At 36.2% G+C, this 18,167-nt stretch overlaps 1 protein-coding gene across 1 annotated transcript in view; it reads right to left on the bottom strand.

The window, feature by feature from the left end:
* cac (calcium voltage-gated channel subunit cacophony) overlaps positions 1–18,167 on the bottom strand; it is a 534,146-nt gene that overhangs the window by 285,232 nt on the left and 230,747 nt on the right. The window contains exons 10-11 of the mRNA XM_089100885.1: positions 5,547–5,662; positions 2,631–2,690 (exon numbers count right to left, since the gene is read on the bottom strand). Coding sequence (XP_088957011.1) covers positions 2,631–2,690; positions 5,547–5,662 — 176 coding nt within the window. The remainder of the gene's footprint in view (positions 1–2,630; positions 2,691–5,546; positions 5,663–18,167) is intronic.

Here is an 18,167-nt window from a genome sequence, read left to right as displayed (position 1 = left end):
TTAACATTAAAGAAGTAAGGAAAAAGTTGCTTTCAGAGACAACTGCATTAAAATCGATATCAATACGAGACCTGTTTTTTGATTTTTCCACTTAGTTTGTTTTATTGTTTTTTATAATTGCCCTGTGAATGGCTCATATGCTCTGAATCACTTAAGCCTTTTCGAATGAGTAGCGCAGGACTAATATATAAATTTTTCTTCACAAGGTTACACAGTTGCCAAGCATCTATATGCTTTGTTCCGTCAAGGATTGAAGAAAGAAGTCATCGAGCCTAGAAATTTTAGTACTTAGTTCTGATATGAAATTGTTTACTCGATATACAAAAATTATATCGCTTTTATTAAATAGATACATTTGGAATGAAAAATGCAAGAACTTAGAGCACACAAATTGGATCAACTTAGTATTTCCACAGACCATTTACACTACTAAAAAACGTACATAAAAAAAGTAAATGTAAAAAATAAATATAAAAAGAAATCTCGCCATTTTTTGGACCATTTAGGCGCATTAAACCGGTATTATATCACTTTTAGCCATACAAAATAAGTCTTATAGTGTCAAGATCAGTTGGTATGTGATGGGCTTTTCACAGGAATAGATTTGTGTATTTTAGAATTTTGCCAGAAAAAAAAATATAAGCTAACTTTAAAAATTAGCTTCGCAAAACCCAAATACAATTTCTTTTAGGCAACATTTTAAGGCTTTCGAATAAGCGCAAAAGCCTCCAACTTTTGGAATACCTTAATAGTGTTATCAGTGCAACATATTTATTTCTACGTGCATCTAGTGCGGAAAGAAAAGTTAACCTTGTTCTGCTAAACTCAGGTTCTGAGGATAATTTTCCAATTTATTCCTACATATTTTCAGCATCTTTCTAGCTATACAAAAAAGAAATATTGTTTAAAAAACAGAAAGAGTGAGAGAGAGAAAGAGAGTAAGTGAGAGAGAGAGAGAGTGAGAGAGAATAGAAATAGAAATAAGGAGACAGAGAGAGAGAGACAGATAAAGATACACAGAGAGAGGCTGAGAAAGAAATTCAGAGAATGAATTTTTCCTCATGATGAATTTCTTTAAATTAATTCTATCCAGAAAACGGTTATATGTTCTTCCAGTACATTTTTCTTTACTGGACAAGTTCCTTTTCTGTGAGAAACGGATGGGGTTATTTTTTCAGGTCTATTTAGTCATTTTCAAACAGGGGAATAGAGCCTTTTAGACTTTCTGAACTTATGTGATTTTAACAGAAGGAATACCACCCCTAGTGATGAATTCATTCTTAGTGAAATTTTTCTGTGGATTCTATGATTTTTTTTTGCCTTTAATTTTTCTAGCTTTCTAGTAAGAAGTTTCTGGATATTTTAGTTTCTAAAGTGCTTTCAGACCAAGGATTTGGTCTGAAACAAAGGGAAGAATTTGATGAAACAATATGTGAATTTATTTAGAATAAAATCAGGAATTCCTGAGAGTCTTCCACCAGAAGTATTGATGAAGCTCATTAATACCGTAAGATCTAAATAAATAGTGTTTCTATTTAAATGGTTTTCAACAATGTTAGCATTGGAACTACTGCCATCTGTCATGTTGAAACTTTCTAATCAAGTGCCAAATAATGAAAGTGGAGTTTATAAAATGAATTTCCTTTAACCTTTTTTTTTAATTTCAATCGATTAAACGAAGAAAAAAAATAATTCAGAATCCAAACAAAGGTGGTTTTCTGTTATTGAAAAAAAAATGAAAAGAAAAAGCAAATATGTTTCGATTGCTGTCTTCAAGTATTCTCTTGCATGAAACTTGTAAATTTACAATTAGTTAATTAACCCCTATATCACAAGAATCCCATAACAATACTGCTTCATAAGAATAAGAATAAAATTATAGAAAGACCTAATGAATAGACCTTATATAATAGACCATAATAGAATGACCTTCTGCTTATCAGCAAAGGTGCCATAGTCACTGGTATGGTTTGTAGCATGGTTGCCAACCACTGACGTCCAAAAATAGTACAAATCAAGGTAAAAAAAAGAGTGATTTTTGCTCAAAAAGAGTGCAAGTCAAAAAAATTGCACGTGCACGGCTGCCAAAGCTTGCGCATCACCTCTATGGTATAAAAGAGTACATTTCAAATGAAAAATGTACAAGTACGTAACCATGTTCGTTGGGTAAATTACACTTCTGACGAAGTTGCCAACTACTGAGGTTCAAAGTGAATGAAAACTAAAACCCAAAAAGAGTGATTTTCACGCTTCCGTGTCCCCTCTGAAGTAAAAAAAAAAAAAGAAGTGTATTTCAGACGAGAAGTGTGCAAGTCGGCAACCCTGACAGTGCAACATGGCAATCACCGTCCTCAATCTCAGCAAAGAAGGTTGTTAAACTATGTGTGGTTAAGCAGGGCAGCCATAGCAGCAGACCTGGCTGCATTGGTTTACTTTTGAGGTTTTAAACACAATGAAGGTGGTAGCATTTAAAATTGTCCAAAACAAGTACCCTGCCGTACTTAATACGCTTAAAACCTTGTGACTCTGCCGGCAGGGTCACCAGACTCTGTTTCAGAGAACGGAGCCAGCCATAGCATATTACACGGACAAACTTAAGTTGCAAATATTACAAGGAAACTAAAACTTACCTTCCATGATATGTAATTTTTCTTCTTCTGTCGTTCTTTCTTCTGCAAGGATAACTTCCTCTAGAAGAAAAGAGAATAAAGTTGTAAGTAATGCGGACTACAGAACATGTAAAACTTACAAATAAGTGCTTAAACTTGGAACATATGTCACTGACAAAGGCAGCTTTTCTGGCGAAATTAATTTAAAGAAACTTTTTCCATAAAATAATTCGTTTCAAAGAAAATTAAAGAACTCCATTTCACCATAAAAGAGCAACAATAGAATCAGATAATCTACCAAGTGATAAAACTACCAAAAAATCAGCAGAGGCAAATAAATGAAACCCAAAATGAACAAAATTACAATAAATAACCGATTCAAACTCAAAACGAAGAGAAATTAAAATGAGCAGGGCTCAAAACCCCTATGCCTTCCCAAGGCCAGAAGATAATTTGGACTTTACTGAAAAAAAAAAAAAATACAAATGAATGAGCATAGTCAGTTTAATATACATTAGCTGATGTTTATCCCTCAAAATGTTAATAATATTTGATTTATTAAAGTTACTAAATTGAAAAAAAACAGGTTTTTCAACTGAAAGTAAGGAGCAACATTAAAGCTTAAAACGAACAGAATACTATTACCTATATAAAGAGGGTTGCCCCTCCTCAATACCTCGCTCTTTACGCCAAAGTTTTTAGTACTTTTAAAAAAGCGTCTTATTGTTCTAATTAAACTTATTGTTATATATATGTTATATATATATAATTGGAACAAAATTCAAACTTTAATTTAAAGAGCGAGATGTTAAGCAGGGGGCAGTCCCCTTTATATTATGTCCTTGTAAGTTGAAAGAGCTAATACCCTTTTTAATTGTCAAAAGTGATTAGAGGGCAACTAACCCCCCTCCCATTTCCATTTCCCCAAACGCATTCAATCAAAATTTTGAGAAAGTCATTTTGTTCAAAGTATTTGAAAAGTGCGGAAATTATGTCTTTGAGGATGACAACTCCCCTAGCCCTTAGGGCAAGGGTTGTAGGTAATACCCTGGGGGCATTTAATGTTTATATAGAAAGGGTGATTATAGACACTTCAAAAAGGGCTCAATCGATTGGAAAATGAAAGGGCTAGTACCCTTTTTCATAGTCAAAAGTGATTGGAGGGCAACTAACCCCTCTCTCACGCCCACCATTTCTCCATACACATCCAATCAAAATTTAATATATCAATTTTGTTCAACGTAGTTACAAGATCTGGTAATTAGGTGTTTGAGGATGACACCCCCCCCCTTCACAGCCCTCAGGGCACGGGCTGCAAGTTATGCCCTGGGGGCATATAAGGTTTTAATAGAAAGCGCTGTCGTAGAACCTTCAAAAAGGGTTCATCCGATTGAAAATTTAATGGGCTAGTGCCTGTTTTAACACTCGAAAGAGATTGGAGGGCAACTAACCACCGTCTCACGCCCGCAAATTCCCCAAACATTTCCAATCAAAATTTTGATATAACCATTTGTTCAACGTAGTTGAAAGGTCCGAAAATTATGTCTTTGAGAATAACAAACCTCCCACAATCTCCTGGAAAATATTGTAAGTTATGCCTTGGGGGCATATAAGGTTTTTTATAGGCAGCGTTTTCGCAGAAACTTCAAAAAGGGTTCATTCAATTGGGAATTGAGAGGGCTAATGCCCTTATTAGTAGTAAAAAGCGATCGGAGGGTGAATGCCCCCCCACGCCCATCATTTCTCCAAACGCTTCCGATCAACATTTTGATATTGAAATTTTGTTGAATGTAGTCGGAAGGTCCAGACATTATGTCTTTGAGTATGACAATCCCCCATAGCCCTCAGGGCTAAGGTTGTAAGTTATGCCCTACAGGCAAATAAGGTTTTTATAGAAAGCTTTGTCGTAAAAAATTCAAAAAGGGCTCATTGGATTGGAAATGATAGGGTTATTGCCCCTTTTTAATAGTCAAAAGTAATCAGAGGGAGAACCACCCCCCCCCACGCCCATAATTTCCCCAAACACTTCAGATCAAAATTTTTATATGACCATTTTGCTCAATGTAATTGAAAGATCTGGAAATTATGTGTTTGAGGATGACAACCCCCCCTCCATAGCTTTCAGGACAAGGATTATAAATTATGCCCTTAGGGCATATAAGGTTTTTATAGAAAGCGTTGTCATAGAAGCTTCAAAATGGGCTCATTTAATTGATAATTGAGAGGACTAGTGCCTTTTTTATTAATAGAAAGTGATCAGTGGGTAAATACCCCCCCCCAAGCCCATTATTTCCCCAAACACTTCCAATAAAATTTTGAGATAGCCATTTTGTTCAAGGTATTTGAAAGGTCCGGAGTTTGACTCTGTTATTTTTTTTAATTTTTGTTTGTTTTGGGTTTTCAATTAATTTATTAATTAATTGGGTTTTGATTAAGCTTACATGTTTGAACGCAACCAATTAAGTAATGTCAGTAGGAAGGCCCAAAAAAAGAAAGTGTGCAATTATTACAAATGATGATTCGATATTTTGACAAGGGATTACAACAATTGAAAAACCTTAAAAATTAAAACCAAAAGTTTCAAGCTTAATACGTATCGTTGTTATAAATCGGGGAAGCTTCAATAATCAAATATTTTTGAAAAGACTGTAGTATGAAAAAAACATTTAATTGCGTAAAGAGCAAAAAAACAGGCAATTGCAAAAATAGTTGTATATATTTTAACAAGGAATTAACGCAATTCAAACACCTTAAAATAAAAATATACACATATATATATATATATATATATATATATATATATATATATATATATATATATATATATATATATATATATATATATATATATATATATATTATCACCAAAAACCTCTTATAAAAGGCTTATTACAGCCACCCATGCACGGTCATGCTTACCGAATGCAAAAATCTTACCTGCTTTGCAAATCCATTCTACATAACCATTTAGTTCCCTTTCTAATTGTTGCTGTCTACGTAACTTCAAAAACGCCTGTCGATTTTCCACTCGCTCTCTTTCTTTTGCAAACTCACTAAAAGGTTAAATAACAAATTAGGGTTACACACGGGAGAGAGTGTCACACCACTAATGCATCTTAAAAAAGCGTTATACAGGGAATAATAATGTAGACTGTTTTCCAGGGGTAATGCCAATACAAAAAATGAAAGCAAAGCTAAAACTTATTTTTGTTAAGAACAGTTTGAAGTTGGTGGGCAATTTAAGAAACACCTAACAATTCTCTAAGCACTTGAAAATCTATTAAAAGTCTTACCTAATCAGGATCACACAAGTTGTTTTCACATGGGGAGGGGGGGTCTCAAAATGGTCTTTAAAGCACCAAGAACAGTAAAATGAAATTTGGAATAATTATGTTTTATATTTTATTTTTCAAATGAAACTTTAAGGCAGTGCTGCTGCCTTAAAGACCTTTTAATTTTAAACCAACAAAAAGCAAATTTTGTAAAATCGGGGTTTTCATTGATGAATAGACCTTTGATATGTATATTGACAAAAAAATACTTTTATTTTGATACCATTGGCACTTTTAAAAAAGCCACAGGGCGAATCAATGTGTAGCCTATATCGAATCTTGTTAGGAACAGTGTTGCGACTCAAAAACAAAACTTAGTAATTACAAATAATTTGTACATCTCAAAATTTAAATCTTGTTAGCTTAAAGGAGGTAATTTTGAATAGAAAATTACACTAGAAGATATCTGGCAGAATTGTAAATCACACTAGCAGAGTTAATAATTAATTATCCATAAGTTTATAATTTAGCTTTAGACGCATTTAGAAATGAATTTTAAGAATATTTTTGAATTCTATTAGAGTTTGGCGATCTAAGCATTTTCAATCAAATGTGCCCGTTTCGAAGGAAAACAATAAATGCATACAGAAGGATGAATTAAGTTATTTAAAGACATGATATAAAAATTGAGGGCACTTTTGTCCAGGGACGGATCTAGAGCAAAGTCTTGGGGGAGGCCCAAGGCATGGGTGCCCATATGGGGGGGGGGGCAGGGGGGCTCCCGCCCCCCGGGCTGAATGATGCTACCTTATTTTTATATTTTTTTTCTGAGATTTCTATTATATAGCATTAAAAGTACCAATTAGACGAGGTTTGCCCCCCCTGGAATTCAGCTTATGGGCGCACATGGCCCAAGGTGACAAGGGTGCCAATGAATAAAATATTTGGATGGGCAAATGTGACAAAGGTTCCAATAATTGACCAAATTGCCAAATTTATTTTTAAAAAAAGAGTAAAAAAAAAGAAAAAAACAAGGAATGATGACCAGAAAAAATCTTGGGTGGGGGCTTGTATCCACCACTGCTTCTGTCTCAAACTCCTTCAGGAAATTCTGGCCACACCCCCACACAAGCAGATCATTTGCCCTAGTCTACTCTTCCCCCCTCCCGTTTAAAAATGCAAGTACCCTCAAACATTAAGTTTCACAATTTCGACAATGATATTGTGTCAGTAATTTTCTTTTCTTTTCTTTTTTTTCCTTTGCTCAGTTTAATATTTAATAATAAATATGTCTTCCTTTTTATAGAAATATTGTGATCATGCAGTATGAAACCTACATTGCTGGGAAAAATTATTTTGACAGATGGATGTAATTTCGAAAGCACGCAATTCATCTTTATAACATGCAACATATTGCTTTCTAATAATAGGATATTTATAACAGTATTTTCGTGCTTTTGAAATTGTATCAAGGTGGATCTACCTTATTGTCAGATATATAATTCAAAGTAGCTACTAGGATGGAAAAAGGAATTAGTAGAAAAGAGGAAAACTACCATTACATGGAGATTATAAACTGGTGTCTCCAAATAACCAATCCAGAAGAAGAAGAAGAAGAAAACTACTACCACTACGAAAATCAAAAATTCACTGCAACCCTTTTCAAATATACCTGTATAAGATATCCAGTCGAAGTAATTGAGAAAGGCGTTAGTGAAATCTTTGTTTCTTTTTATCTTTCGAAATTTTTCACGTCTTTCAACTCGTTTTCTCTCCATTGAGAACTCTCTTCAAAATATAATGAATTAGATTAGACAAGAAATTTATTATTTGAAAGGCTAAGTAAATAAAATATTTGTATATAAGTTTGCATCTGATACAATGAAATCATTGTATCAGATGCAGATATAATTGACAAAAAGTGGGCAGCAAAATTTAAAAAAAGTATCAAAAGGACGGAGACCTGGAGACGACAAAATGCTCCGGGTACCCCTTTTTACGCCTTGAAGATAATTTATTATTTGAAAGGCTAAGTAAATAAAATATTTGACAAAAATTTTCTACTGTTGTAAAGTTCGACTGTGTCTCCTAAAGTACTAAAAAACTATGTATTTATTTATCGTTTTAAAAATTGAAACTATAAAAATAATATGGCAGTCCACTTTAAAAAGTAATAAAAAGACAGAGACCTGGAGACGATAACATTTTCCAGCTACCCCCTTTTTATGCCTTGAAGATAATCAAGGCCGTACCCAGGATTATTTTCAGGGGGCTTTACTTAAAGATTTTTTGTTCAGGGGGGTGGGGCTACACAAAAAAAAGCACACAAAAAAATAGTTTATATCCATTTTTTTATGTTTTTACGAGTCGGACAAACATTTCGGGGGAAGGAGGTTCAAACCCCCCGAACCCCCCCCCCTGGGTACGGCCTTGAAGATAATTTTACTGTGAAAATAAAAGAGACTATATTTATAAGTTTCTCATGGTGATTTTCAACCTTTTTACCGGCTGACTAATGAGGTTGGTGGGAAACAGAGTAGCAGACTCATCCAGGTCAAAGACGAGAATGAAATCATTGTATCAGATGCAGATATAATTGACAAAAAGTGGGCAGCAAAATTTAAAAAAAGTATCAAAAGGACGGAGACCTGGAGACGACAAAATGCTCCGGGTACCCCCTTTTTACGCCTTGAAGATAATTTATTATTTGAAAGGCTAAGTAAATAAAATATTTGACAAAAATTTTCTACTGTTGTAAAGTTCGACTGTGTCTCCTAAAGTACTAAAAAACTATGTATTTATTTATCGTTTTAAAAATTGAAACTATAAAAATAGTGCTATTTAGCTATAAATATCATAATACTCTAACAAAAATGATAAAAAAGACACCTTTAAAGAATCAGGTTTAAAGTAAATGTATGTAATTGGGAGTCTCATCTTCAGCGCTACAGAGTCAAGGCCAGACTAGATAAATTGACAAGCCAAATGACATATTAATTCCTTGCACAACCTTAGAAGAAGATGATGAAGTCTCATTTTGTACATTGACGACTACGAAGAAAAAAAGGATATTCAAGCACTGTTTCTTCCACAAATATACACTGTGATCCTTGTATATATGTCAGTTGGCACATTGAAACACGGAAACAAAGCATTTGCGCAATCAGATTTTTTTCTTAAAGCCAGCAAATTACATTTTTGAAGAGAAAAAAGTGAATTTTTCTTTTTCAGCATCAAATTAATCAATGTACTGTAAACTACTGTATACTGTATAGCTGGTAAGAGGATGGAGGAGATTAAGCTTCGGTATTTTAAGAGAGTTTTAGGTCTACATTTTTCAACAAATAGTTTAGTATTTAGTGAAGTTCTAGATTTGATTTTTTTAAGAAGTACTAGACTAGTAGGGATGATAAGATTATGGGAGAAAATAGTGAGTACGTCCATAGTAAGAATAAAAAAAGCAGAATATTTAGAAGCTCTGAGAATCACAAATAGTGATACGTGGCCATCTGAAATAAAGATGATATTGCATGATTGTGGTTTTTCAGAGCTATGAAATGGTGGGCTAGGGATTGGATTACAGGAATGATAAGTTGCAAGTAGGGTCAAGGAAAGGTAAAGGGACCATTAAATCAAGATGTGCATGCACGAGTGAATGAGACCCGGTCACTGGAGTTATATGCAAAGGCTAAGGAGCAGTGGGGAGAAAAATTGTATTTAAAGGCGGGGTTTCAAAAGAGGCAGCTAAAGTTTATTATTTGTGTTAAGTCAGACGGGTTACCACTAGGTGAGAGAAGGAATTATCTGTGAGGGGTTAAGCAAGCTTCTGGTCCTTACTTCTGTCCCATGTGCGGGTAAGAGAAAGATTTGGTTCATTTTGTGGGGAAGTGTAGTGAATTAATAGATTTAAGGAAAGCATTGTTTGGGGTTGAGGTTCGGGAGAGAGATGAGATAATAAGTTTATTAGCAAGGAAAGATATGGGAGGTATAAAGAGATGCGGAAGGCTCCTGACGATGGGTATAGAGCATAGAGAAAGGTTTTTTGAAGATTAGGGGTGGGGGTTATATTTCACTAGCCTAGATTATACTTTTGTGTCAATTTATGTTTGTATGATAGTGTCTTTTTCTTATGACCACGGCCCTTTGTGATTTTGTGTCAGTAAGTTATATTCGATTCTATTCGACACTTCATTTTTTACGTTAATCTAACATAGTTGGAAATTGGAATCGATCAGGTTAATCTAATTTGCTATTATCAGAAGTGCGTAATCTATATATTCTACTATTGACAAAAATTAGTTTTCAGTAGTGTCCCTCATTTAGTTTCATAATTATATATTTGGGACTGGACATTCTCAGGTATGGCTTTCAGAGTCCATTTATGCCTTCACGATTGCCTTATTCAATATTTTTGTTGATTGTACACTTTTTCTTATTTTTCATTTTTATTTTCTTGTTTCTTCGTATGTTTTCTTGTTTTTTATTTTTATTTGACGAAAAGAAGAAAACAATTCGTAAAGAAGAGAAAACGAAGATGAAACAGCCAGTGAAAAATAGAAGAAAATGTACAAACATTTTGTTCGACACCTCCGCTCGACCGTCTTCAGTGCAGAATAAAAAAATACAGATAAAATTCCACAGGACAATATAAAAGAACAACCTTAAAACAAACGCTGAATGTTTTAATAGGTAAGTAGTGGTAATAGTACAAAAAGTTTTTTGTGTGCTAACAGGTAATTAGTTACGTGGACTTTTGTGCAACGTCAAACCCTCATTTGTTTTTTCCGGCGCGAAAGTGTTGTTTAGTTTATTCATTTGTGAATGTGACAATAAAAATGTTAAATCTTAAAACAAGAAAGATTACCTTTGCACCATTACAGCACCGTTACAGCACCATTTAGAAAGGGTCTTCTTATTTTAATTTCAGAGTTAGTTTTTAAGGTTTTTTTTTTATTTTGTCCTGTGGACCTTTATCTGTATTTTTTTACTCTGCACTGAAGACGGTTGAGCGGTGATCTCGACAGAAATATTTGCATAGTTCTTTCCTATTCATCACTGGCTGTTAGTATCATCGTTTTCTCTTCTTTAAGATTTATTTTTTCATTTTGTGATGCTTAGCCAGTTTTTACATTTCTTCTATTACATTTTTCTGATTTAGATGTGTCTATGTTTACTTTTTTATTTTAAATTTTCTTCTATGTTTTATTATTTTTTTGTTTTCCTTATTTTTTCTTATTTTCATTTTTTATATTTTTTTACTTTTGTTATTTTTCATTTTTCTATCTTTTCTTATTTCTCCTTTTCACCATTATCCAAATGTGCATGTGCTTATTAATGAATAAATAAATTAATAGATAGAGAATAAGTCATACCCCTTTGAGAAACCAGAAATTTTACTTATAAATTATTTTGCAACGAAATGGTAGAAAAGATTGTTATTAATTTGAAAAAATTTTTCCGAAAAGGGAAGATTTTCAAAATAAAGTAAAAATCCCTATTAAACAATAAGACAAGTGAATATTATGTCCTACAATAATCCAAGCTTAAAATGAACTGAAATTACAATTAATGAATATATGAAGCCCAAAACAAACTGATGTTGTAGTAAATAGTCACGTCAAACATAATGGCAGCATATACTGCTATGAAAGAATAAACGAATCCTAGGACGAACGGACAAATAGAACAAACTGAGAATCTACTGAGTCACCTTCTCAGTAGGGGCCCTCCCAAGGCCACTCAGCGCATTTTCAGGTGGTGGATAGGGGAACGTCCTACAGATATGTAGGGTACCTCCATAAAGGGAGACGCGGACCAAGGGGGGACATAGCCCCTGGGGGTCCATAATTGAAACTGGGGTAACCTCGTCTGGGGGTCAAAAATACAGGCGAAGGAGGAAGAAGACCCCTCTGACGGACACTGAGAAGGGCCAAATGCCGTGTGGACACGTCCCGCTAGTTGCGAACCTTTTTCCAGCAATGGGTTAAATTATATGGTACTGCAGGATACCGTCGTGGGAGGATTCCTTCCAGGAGGACAACTGCGAAAGGGCGGAAGATCCAGACATGGACAACAGCCTGTGCAAGTTGGGTAGACACTGGGGGGGCTCCGGCCTCCTGTCAGGGATTGGCGTCCCTGCCCCTAGCCGAGCCGAAGAAACCGGTTGGGCAGTGGCCTAGCAAGTCGCTCCTGTAGAAAAAGAATATACTAGAGAAACGTCAGTAAAAAGCCTCGGATCAAATCCCAATATGATGACGCCCCAAGCAAAACCCCTCGACCAGATTTATGAACGCGAATAAACCAGTACGAATTGGATATTGGAACGTAAGGACCATGTCGGCTCTTTCAAAAACTGAACAAGTTCTAGAAGAGTGCGAAAACTTTCGGCTAGACATCCACGCAGTGACTGGAGCAGGATGGAAAGGCTGCGAAGAAAAGAAGCTTAAAGCAGCAAACAGCAACACGAATTATACAGTTCTGTACAGCGGAAAAGTGGACAGACATACACCTGGAGTCGCAGCTATATTGAACCCAAATGCAACAAAATCTCTCTGCTCGTGCAAGCCGATTAAGGAGAGAATCCTGTATACACGATTTGCATCTAAACATGCAAAAATGTCACTAGTCATCTGCCATGCACCAACAAATGATGCCGATGATGAAGCCTCGAAAGACGAGTTTTATGAAACCCTCCAGTCCGTACTAGACTCCGTCCCTCTCCATGACGTTGCTTGCTTGGCAGGCAAGCTAAATTCAAAAGTTGGTCAGGATATGTCTTATTACCCCGAGGTGTTTGGACATCACGGGCTTGGAACTGTCAACGAAAATGGTGCAAGGCTAATCAGCTTTCGCAAGTCGAAGGACCTGTTGATAGGAGTTACATTATTCGAGCACAAAGATATCCATAAGTATACATGACCATCCCCAGACAAAACTATCAAAAACCAGATTGACCACTTTCTGATCTGACAACGGCAGAGAACTAGTCTGAAAGACGTGAGGAGTTACAGAAGTGCAGACGTTGGGTTGGACTATGAACTTCTTGCAGCAACACTCAAGTTGAAACTCCGCTTCAACAGATCTCGACAACCAACAAAACTAAAAAGAAGTTTCGACGTGGAGAAGCTCAGAGACAAGAATGGTAGGAGGCAATTCAGCATTAAACTCTCGAACAGATTTGAGGCACTTGCTGATATACCAGAAGACGTGGAAGAAGCTTGGACGACTATACAACAGAACTACACAAAACTGCTGAAGAAGTTCTTGACTTTAAAAAGTCAATAAAGGAAGAGTGGATATCCCAAAAAACATGGGACTTGATCGAAGATCGCAAAAAAAATAAAACCGAGCACGATTAGTAATGATCCTTCTGCAGATGTCATGAAAGACATAGCGTATAAAGAAGCAGACAGAGAAGTGATGAGAAGTGCTAGATCAAACAAGCAACAGCACCTCAATGAGAAAGCAAAAATGGCAGAAGAAGCAGCCCGACATGGTGACAAGAGAGCTGTGTACCACCTAACTATAGAAATCGTTGGGAAGATCAACCTACAAGATGGAACAGTAAAAGAGGAAAACAAAAGACTGCTAACCGATCCAGATGATTGGAAAAATTGATGGGTGCATTATTTTGAAAGCCTTCTCAACCGCCCGTCCCCTTCTGTTTCACCAGACATTCCGGACAGCCCATTTATGGATGTCCTCGTTAATGAAGACGAGCCGACGGCGGATGAGATCCTTTCCGCCTCGAATAAGCTGAAGAATGAAAAATCTCCGGGTAGTGACCGTATAATTGGAGAAATGGTTAGGTCATCGATCTGCAGGTCCCTTTCGGTGTGGCTAGTCTTCTTTTCTCTCCTCTGGCAAAAAGAAAAAGTCCCCAAAGATTGGAGAGCAGGAACCATTATAAAATTGTCAAAAAAGGAGACGCATCAGTCAGTGGCAATTACACAGGCATCAGTCTCCTCTCGATTCCCCAAAAACTCTTCTGCATAATCATCCTGACAAGACTCCATGCTGCCTTAGACCCACATTTACACGAGGAGCAACATGGTTTATGACCAAAAAGATTTTGCGCAGATCTGATAGTCACACTGCGCACCATGCTTTAAGAATTAAACGAGTGGAGATAACGTCTATATCTATTGTTCGTCGACTTTGAAAAAACGGTCGACTCAAAAGACCACCCAATACTATGGAGGATCCTGATCTTCTACGGTATTCCTCAAAAGCTGGTTCGCCCATCATAGCAGTGTACGAAGACGCGGAATGCTGCTTGAGAATCTCCGAAGGAAATACAAGATATTTGAAAGTGATCACAGGTATCAAACAAGGATGCGTATTGTCTCAATTCCTCTTTATTCTCAAAGTGGACTACATATTCAGGCAAAATGATGGATACGGATCAAAATTGCAGGCAGACTAGTCCAAAATCTCGACTTTGTAGACGATGTTGGATTGATGGAGAAAGATAAACGCAAACTTCCAGACTTTTTATGCAAGTTAGCCGAAAGAGCCGAGCAGTTTGGGTTACATATCAACGCCCCCAAAACCAAAGCGATGTTAGCCACTGACTCACCGATGAATGTCCAGTTGGGGACTCAACGCAGAGAGCAATTCACCGACTTCCAATATCTTGGTAGCACCGTCTCGTTTAGTGGTGATTCCGAAAAAAGAAAAAATTTGCGGACACGAATAGCCTTGGCAAGCTCGGCATTTCAACGACTTAGACCAGTCTGGGGATCAGCGAAGTATTCACTCCAGCTAAAACTTTGCCGTTTCAGAAGCAATGTCCTTTCGATCTTGACGTACGCAATGGAATGATAAAACTCACAGCTGAGCAGGCAAAAAGACTCGCTGCATATGAAAACTACTGTCTTAGACGTATCCTGAGCATTAACTGGAATGATAGGATAACAAACTTGGAAATTCGCCACTACAAAAACCAGCCTGATGTCACTGATGTAGTCGGGCAGCAAAGATGGCGCTATCTTGGCCATCCTATCCATATGCCATGATCGAGACGACCGAATATGCTTCTTCAGTGACAACCAGACGTTACGCGTCGACTAGGAAGGCCCAAAAACACGCTGCGCAGGACATATGAGCGGGACAGGAAAGCCCTCCATGCATCCTTAATCCCAGATTGGGAGGATATCTACGCCGTAACTCGTTTGCGGGATGATTGGAGGCTGTTAACGGACGCCCTGTGTGCCTCTGGAGGTACAGGAGGAGCTAAGGTCTAAGGTAAGGTAAGAACAAACGAAAGTAAAAATTGTTAATCCAAGAAGTTAAAATCAAGCAGAAATTACCGCAAATAGGAGTAAGTAAGTAATCCCCCTCTAAACTTTCTAAAAGCCGCTGCATCATCTGTGCTTTGCAGAAACTGATTGATATTTAAGGCTTATGTTTTTTTTTACATGACATAACAGCAAATCAACAGAAAAATTTATATCACTAGGCAAATCTAGGTTTACAAATAAGAGTGCTGCTCCCTCTTCTCAAACCCTCTAAATGGCACGAGAACCATTTGTGTATTATTGAAAATTATTTTTCAATTATTGAAAAATATTGAATATATATATATATATATATATATATATATATATATATATATATATATATATATATATATATATATATTTATATATTGACAAATATATTTATCAATATATAAAAAAAGAGAATTACCTTAATGTCTAGAGTCCCAGAAAGACTTTTCGAAAGTTGAACGACTGTTTAACATATAATAATATTAATTCCTGGAAGGTTAAGCAATTTTCAATTTTTCAATGATACTTTTGATATTCACTAAAATTTATATTCGTTTGAGGATTCATTTATAGCACTATCTTTTCGAAAGTTTATTCTGTAGGGCGTTGTTGAGCCTAGAAGCATGATGACTAGAGCTGTCAACATTTTTGAGCGGAAAGAATATCTCAGAATTTCGATCCAACACCAGGGGAGTTAGGGTTGGAACAACAGAAAAAGTCACAGGAGGAATACTGGCTGCTCTTTATTGGCTCTTCACCGTACAGGGCGCAAAAACATTGAGTCTCTAGTCAAATAAGTCCCTCTCCATTTTTTACAATCATCTATTGCATACGAACTGGCCAGGAAAAAAAGTTTTTGGCCCTTCTCTTTGTCTGGTCCCGTTTTTTGGGTGACCTTATACCTTTTTTGTCTCCATATTGTGGCTCTCTTAGCAAAAGGACTCAAAGATGCGGGAAAGGCGATTGGAAAAAAAGACAATTTTGGGCTCTAATAGGGCTCCATTTTATTTGGAGGATCGTGCTCAGCAGAAAATGCATTTACATTAGGTTTTTCTTGGCCTAAAGACTTGCGGTTGTAAGCTCCAAAATAAAAGGGGAAAATAGACTTTCGGCTCATTTCCATATCTACTAAGCCTCCCTCCCACTACAGAATGTTTTACATTTTTATCCGAAACCACAATTCCTATAAACTCAAGCCAGCTATACACCCAATATTAACCCCCCTCTTTTTTTCAGTTATAAAATCTACGTGTCAATAGTTGGCAATTTGCAGTTTTTATGGAGCTTGCTCCTCAGAAACACAGCTCAAACCATTTGAAACCACGTGATATGGGTAAACTGCTTTACTGTAAGGTTCTTAGAGAATTTTGTATAATTTTGTAAGAATAAAATTGAAGCTCTAGCAGTGGAGTTAAGCAGGCAAGAAAATTTAAAGGAAATGGAAAAACGTTAAGAGTGTGTACACAAAGGTTGCCGAAGAAAAAATGGATTTCAAGAAACAAACCGATAAGTACACATCACTGTATGCTGCCTCTTGGCGCGCACAGTCACCTCCAAAACAGCTCTACAAGGAGGAAGGCAAAGAAGTCAAAGAGAAATCAAGGTAGAATAAAAGACTTTTCCTCAAAAACAAAGCTGCTTTAGCAGAGGAAGACGTTGCAAATAGTCATTCTCAAGCTGTTAACCGGCTGACTAATGAGATGGTTGGGAAACAGAGTAGCAAAATCACCCAGGTCAAAGACGAGAATGAAATCATTTTATCAGATACAGATATAATTGACAAAAGTGGGCAGTCCACTTTAAAAAGTAATAAAAAGACAGAGACCTGGAGACGATAAAATTTTCCAGCTACCCCCTTTTTATGCCTTGAAGATAATCAAGGCCGTACCCAGGATTATTTTCAGGGGGTTTTACTTAAAGATTTTTTGTTCAGGGGGGTGGGGCTACACAAAAAAAAGCACACAAAAAAATAGTTTATATCCATTTTTTTATGTTTTTACGAGTCGGACAAACATTTCGGGGGAAGGAGGTTCAATCCCCCCTAACCCCCCCCCCCTGGGTACGGCCTTGAAGATAATTTTACTGTGAAAATAAAAGAGACTATATTTATAAGTTTCTCATGGTGATTTTCAACCTTTTTACCGGCTGACTAATGAGGTTGGTGGGAAACAGAGTAGCAGACTCATCCAGGTCAAAGACGAGAATGAAATCATTGTATCAGATGCAGATATAATTGACAAAAAGTGGGCAGCAAAATTTAAAAAAAGTATCAAAAGGACGGAGACCTGGAGACGACAAAATGCTCCGGGTACCCCCTTTTACGCCTTGAAGATAATTTATTATTTGAAAGGCTAAGTAAATAAAATATTTGACAAAAATTTTCTACTGTTGTAAAGTTCGACTATGTCTCCTAAAGTACTAAAAAACTATGTATTTATTTATCGTTTTAAAAATTGAAACTATAAAAATAATATGGCAGTCCACTTTAAAAAGTAATAAAAAGACAGAGACCTGGAGACGATAAAATTTTCCAGCTACCCCCTTTTTATGCCTTGAAGATAATCACGGCCGTACCCCGGATTATTTTCAGGGGGTTTTACTTAAAGATTTTTTGTTCAGGGGGGTGGGGCTACACAAAAAAAAGCACACAAAAAAATAGTTTATATCCATTTTTTTATGTTTTTACGAGTCGGACAAACATTTCGGGGGATGGTGGTTAAAACACCCCTAACCCCCCCCCCCCCTGGGTACGGCCTTGAAGATAATTTTACTGTGAAAATAAAAGAGACTATATTTATAAGTTTGTATATAAGTTTGTTTATAAGAGAATGAAATCATTGTATCAGATGCAGATATAATTGACAAAAAGTGGGCAGCAAAATTTAAAAAAAGTATCAAAAGGACGGAGACCTGGAGACGACAAAATGCTCCGGGTACCCCCTTTTTACGCCTTGAAGATAATTTTACTGTGAAAATGAAAGAGACTATACTTACAAGCTGATTTAGCAATGGAA

This window comes from Artemia sp. Qi Xiang Cuo, chromosome 15 (assembly GCF_049724085.1).
Source record: "Artemia sp. Qi Xiang Cuo chromosome 15, ASM4972408v1, whole genome shotgun sequence".
Lineage (NCBI taxonomy): Eukaryota > Metazoa > Arthropoda > Branchiopoda > Anostraca > Artemiidae > Artemia > Artemia sp. Qi Xiang Cuo.
Note: the sequence above shows the minus strand (reverse complement) of the source record. Positions and strands in the feature narration are given on the sequence as shown.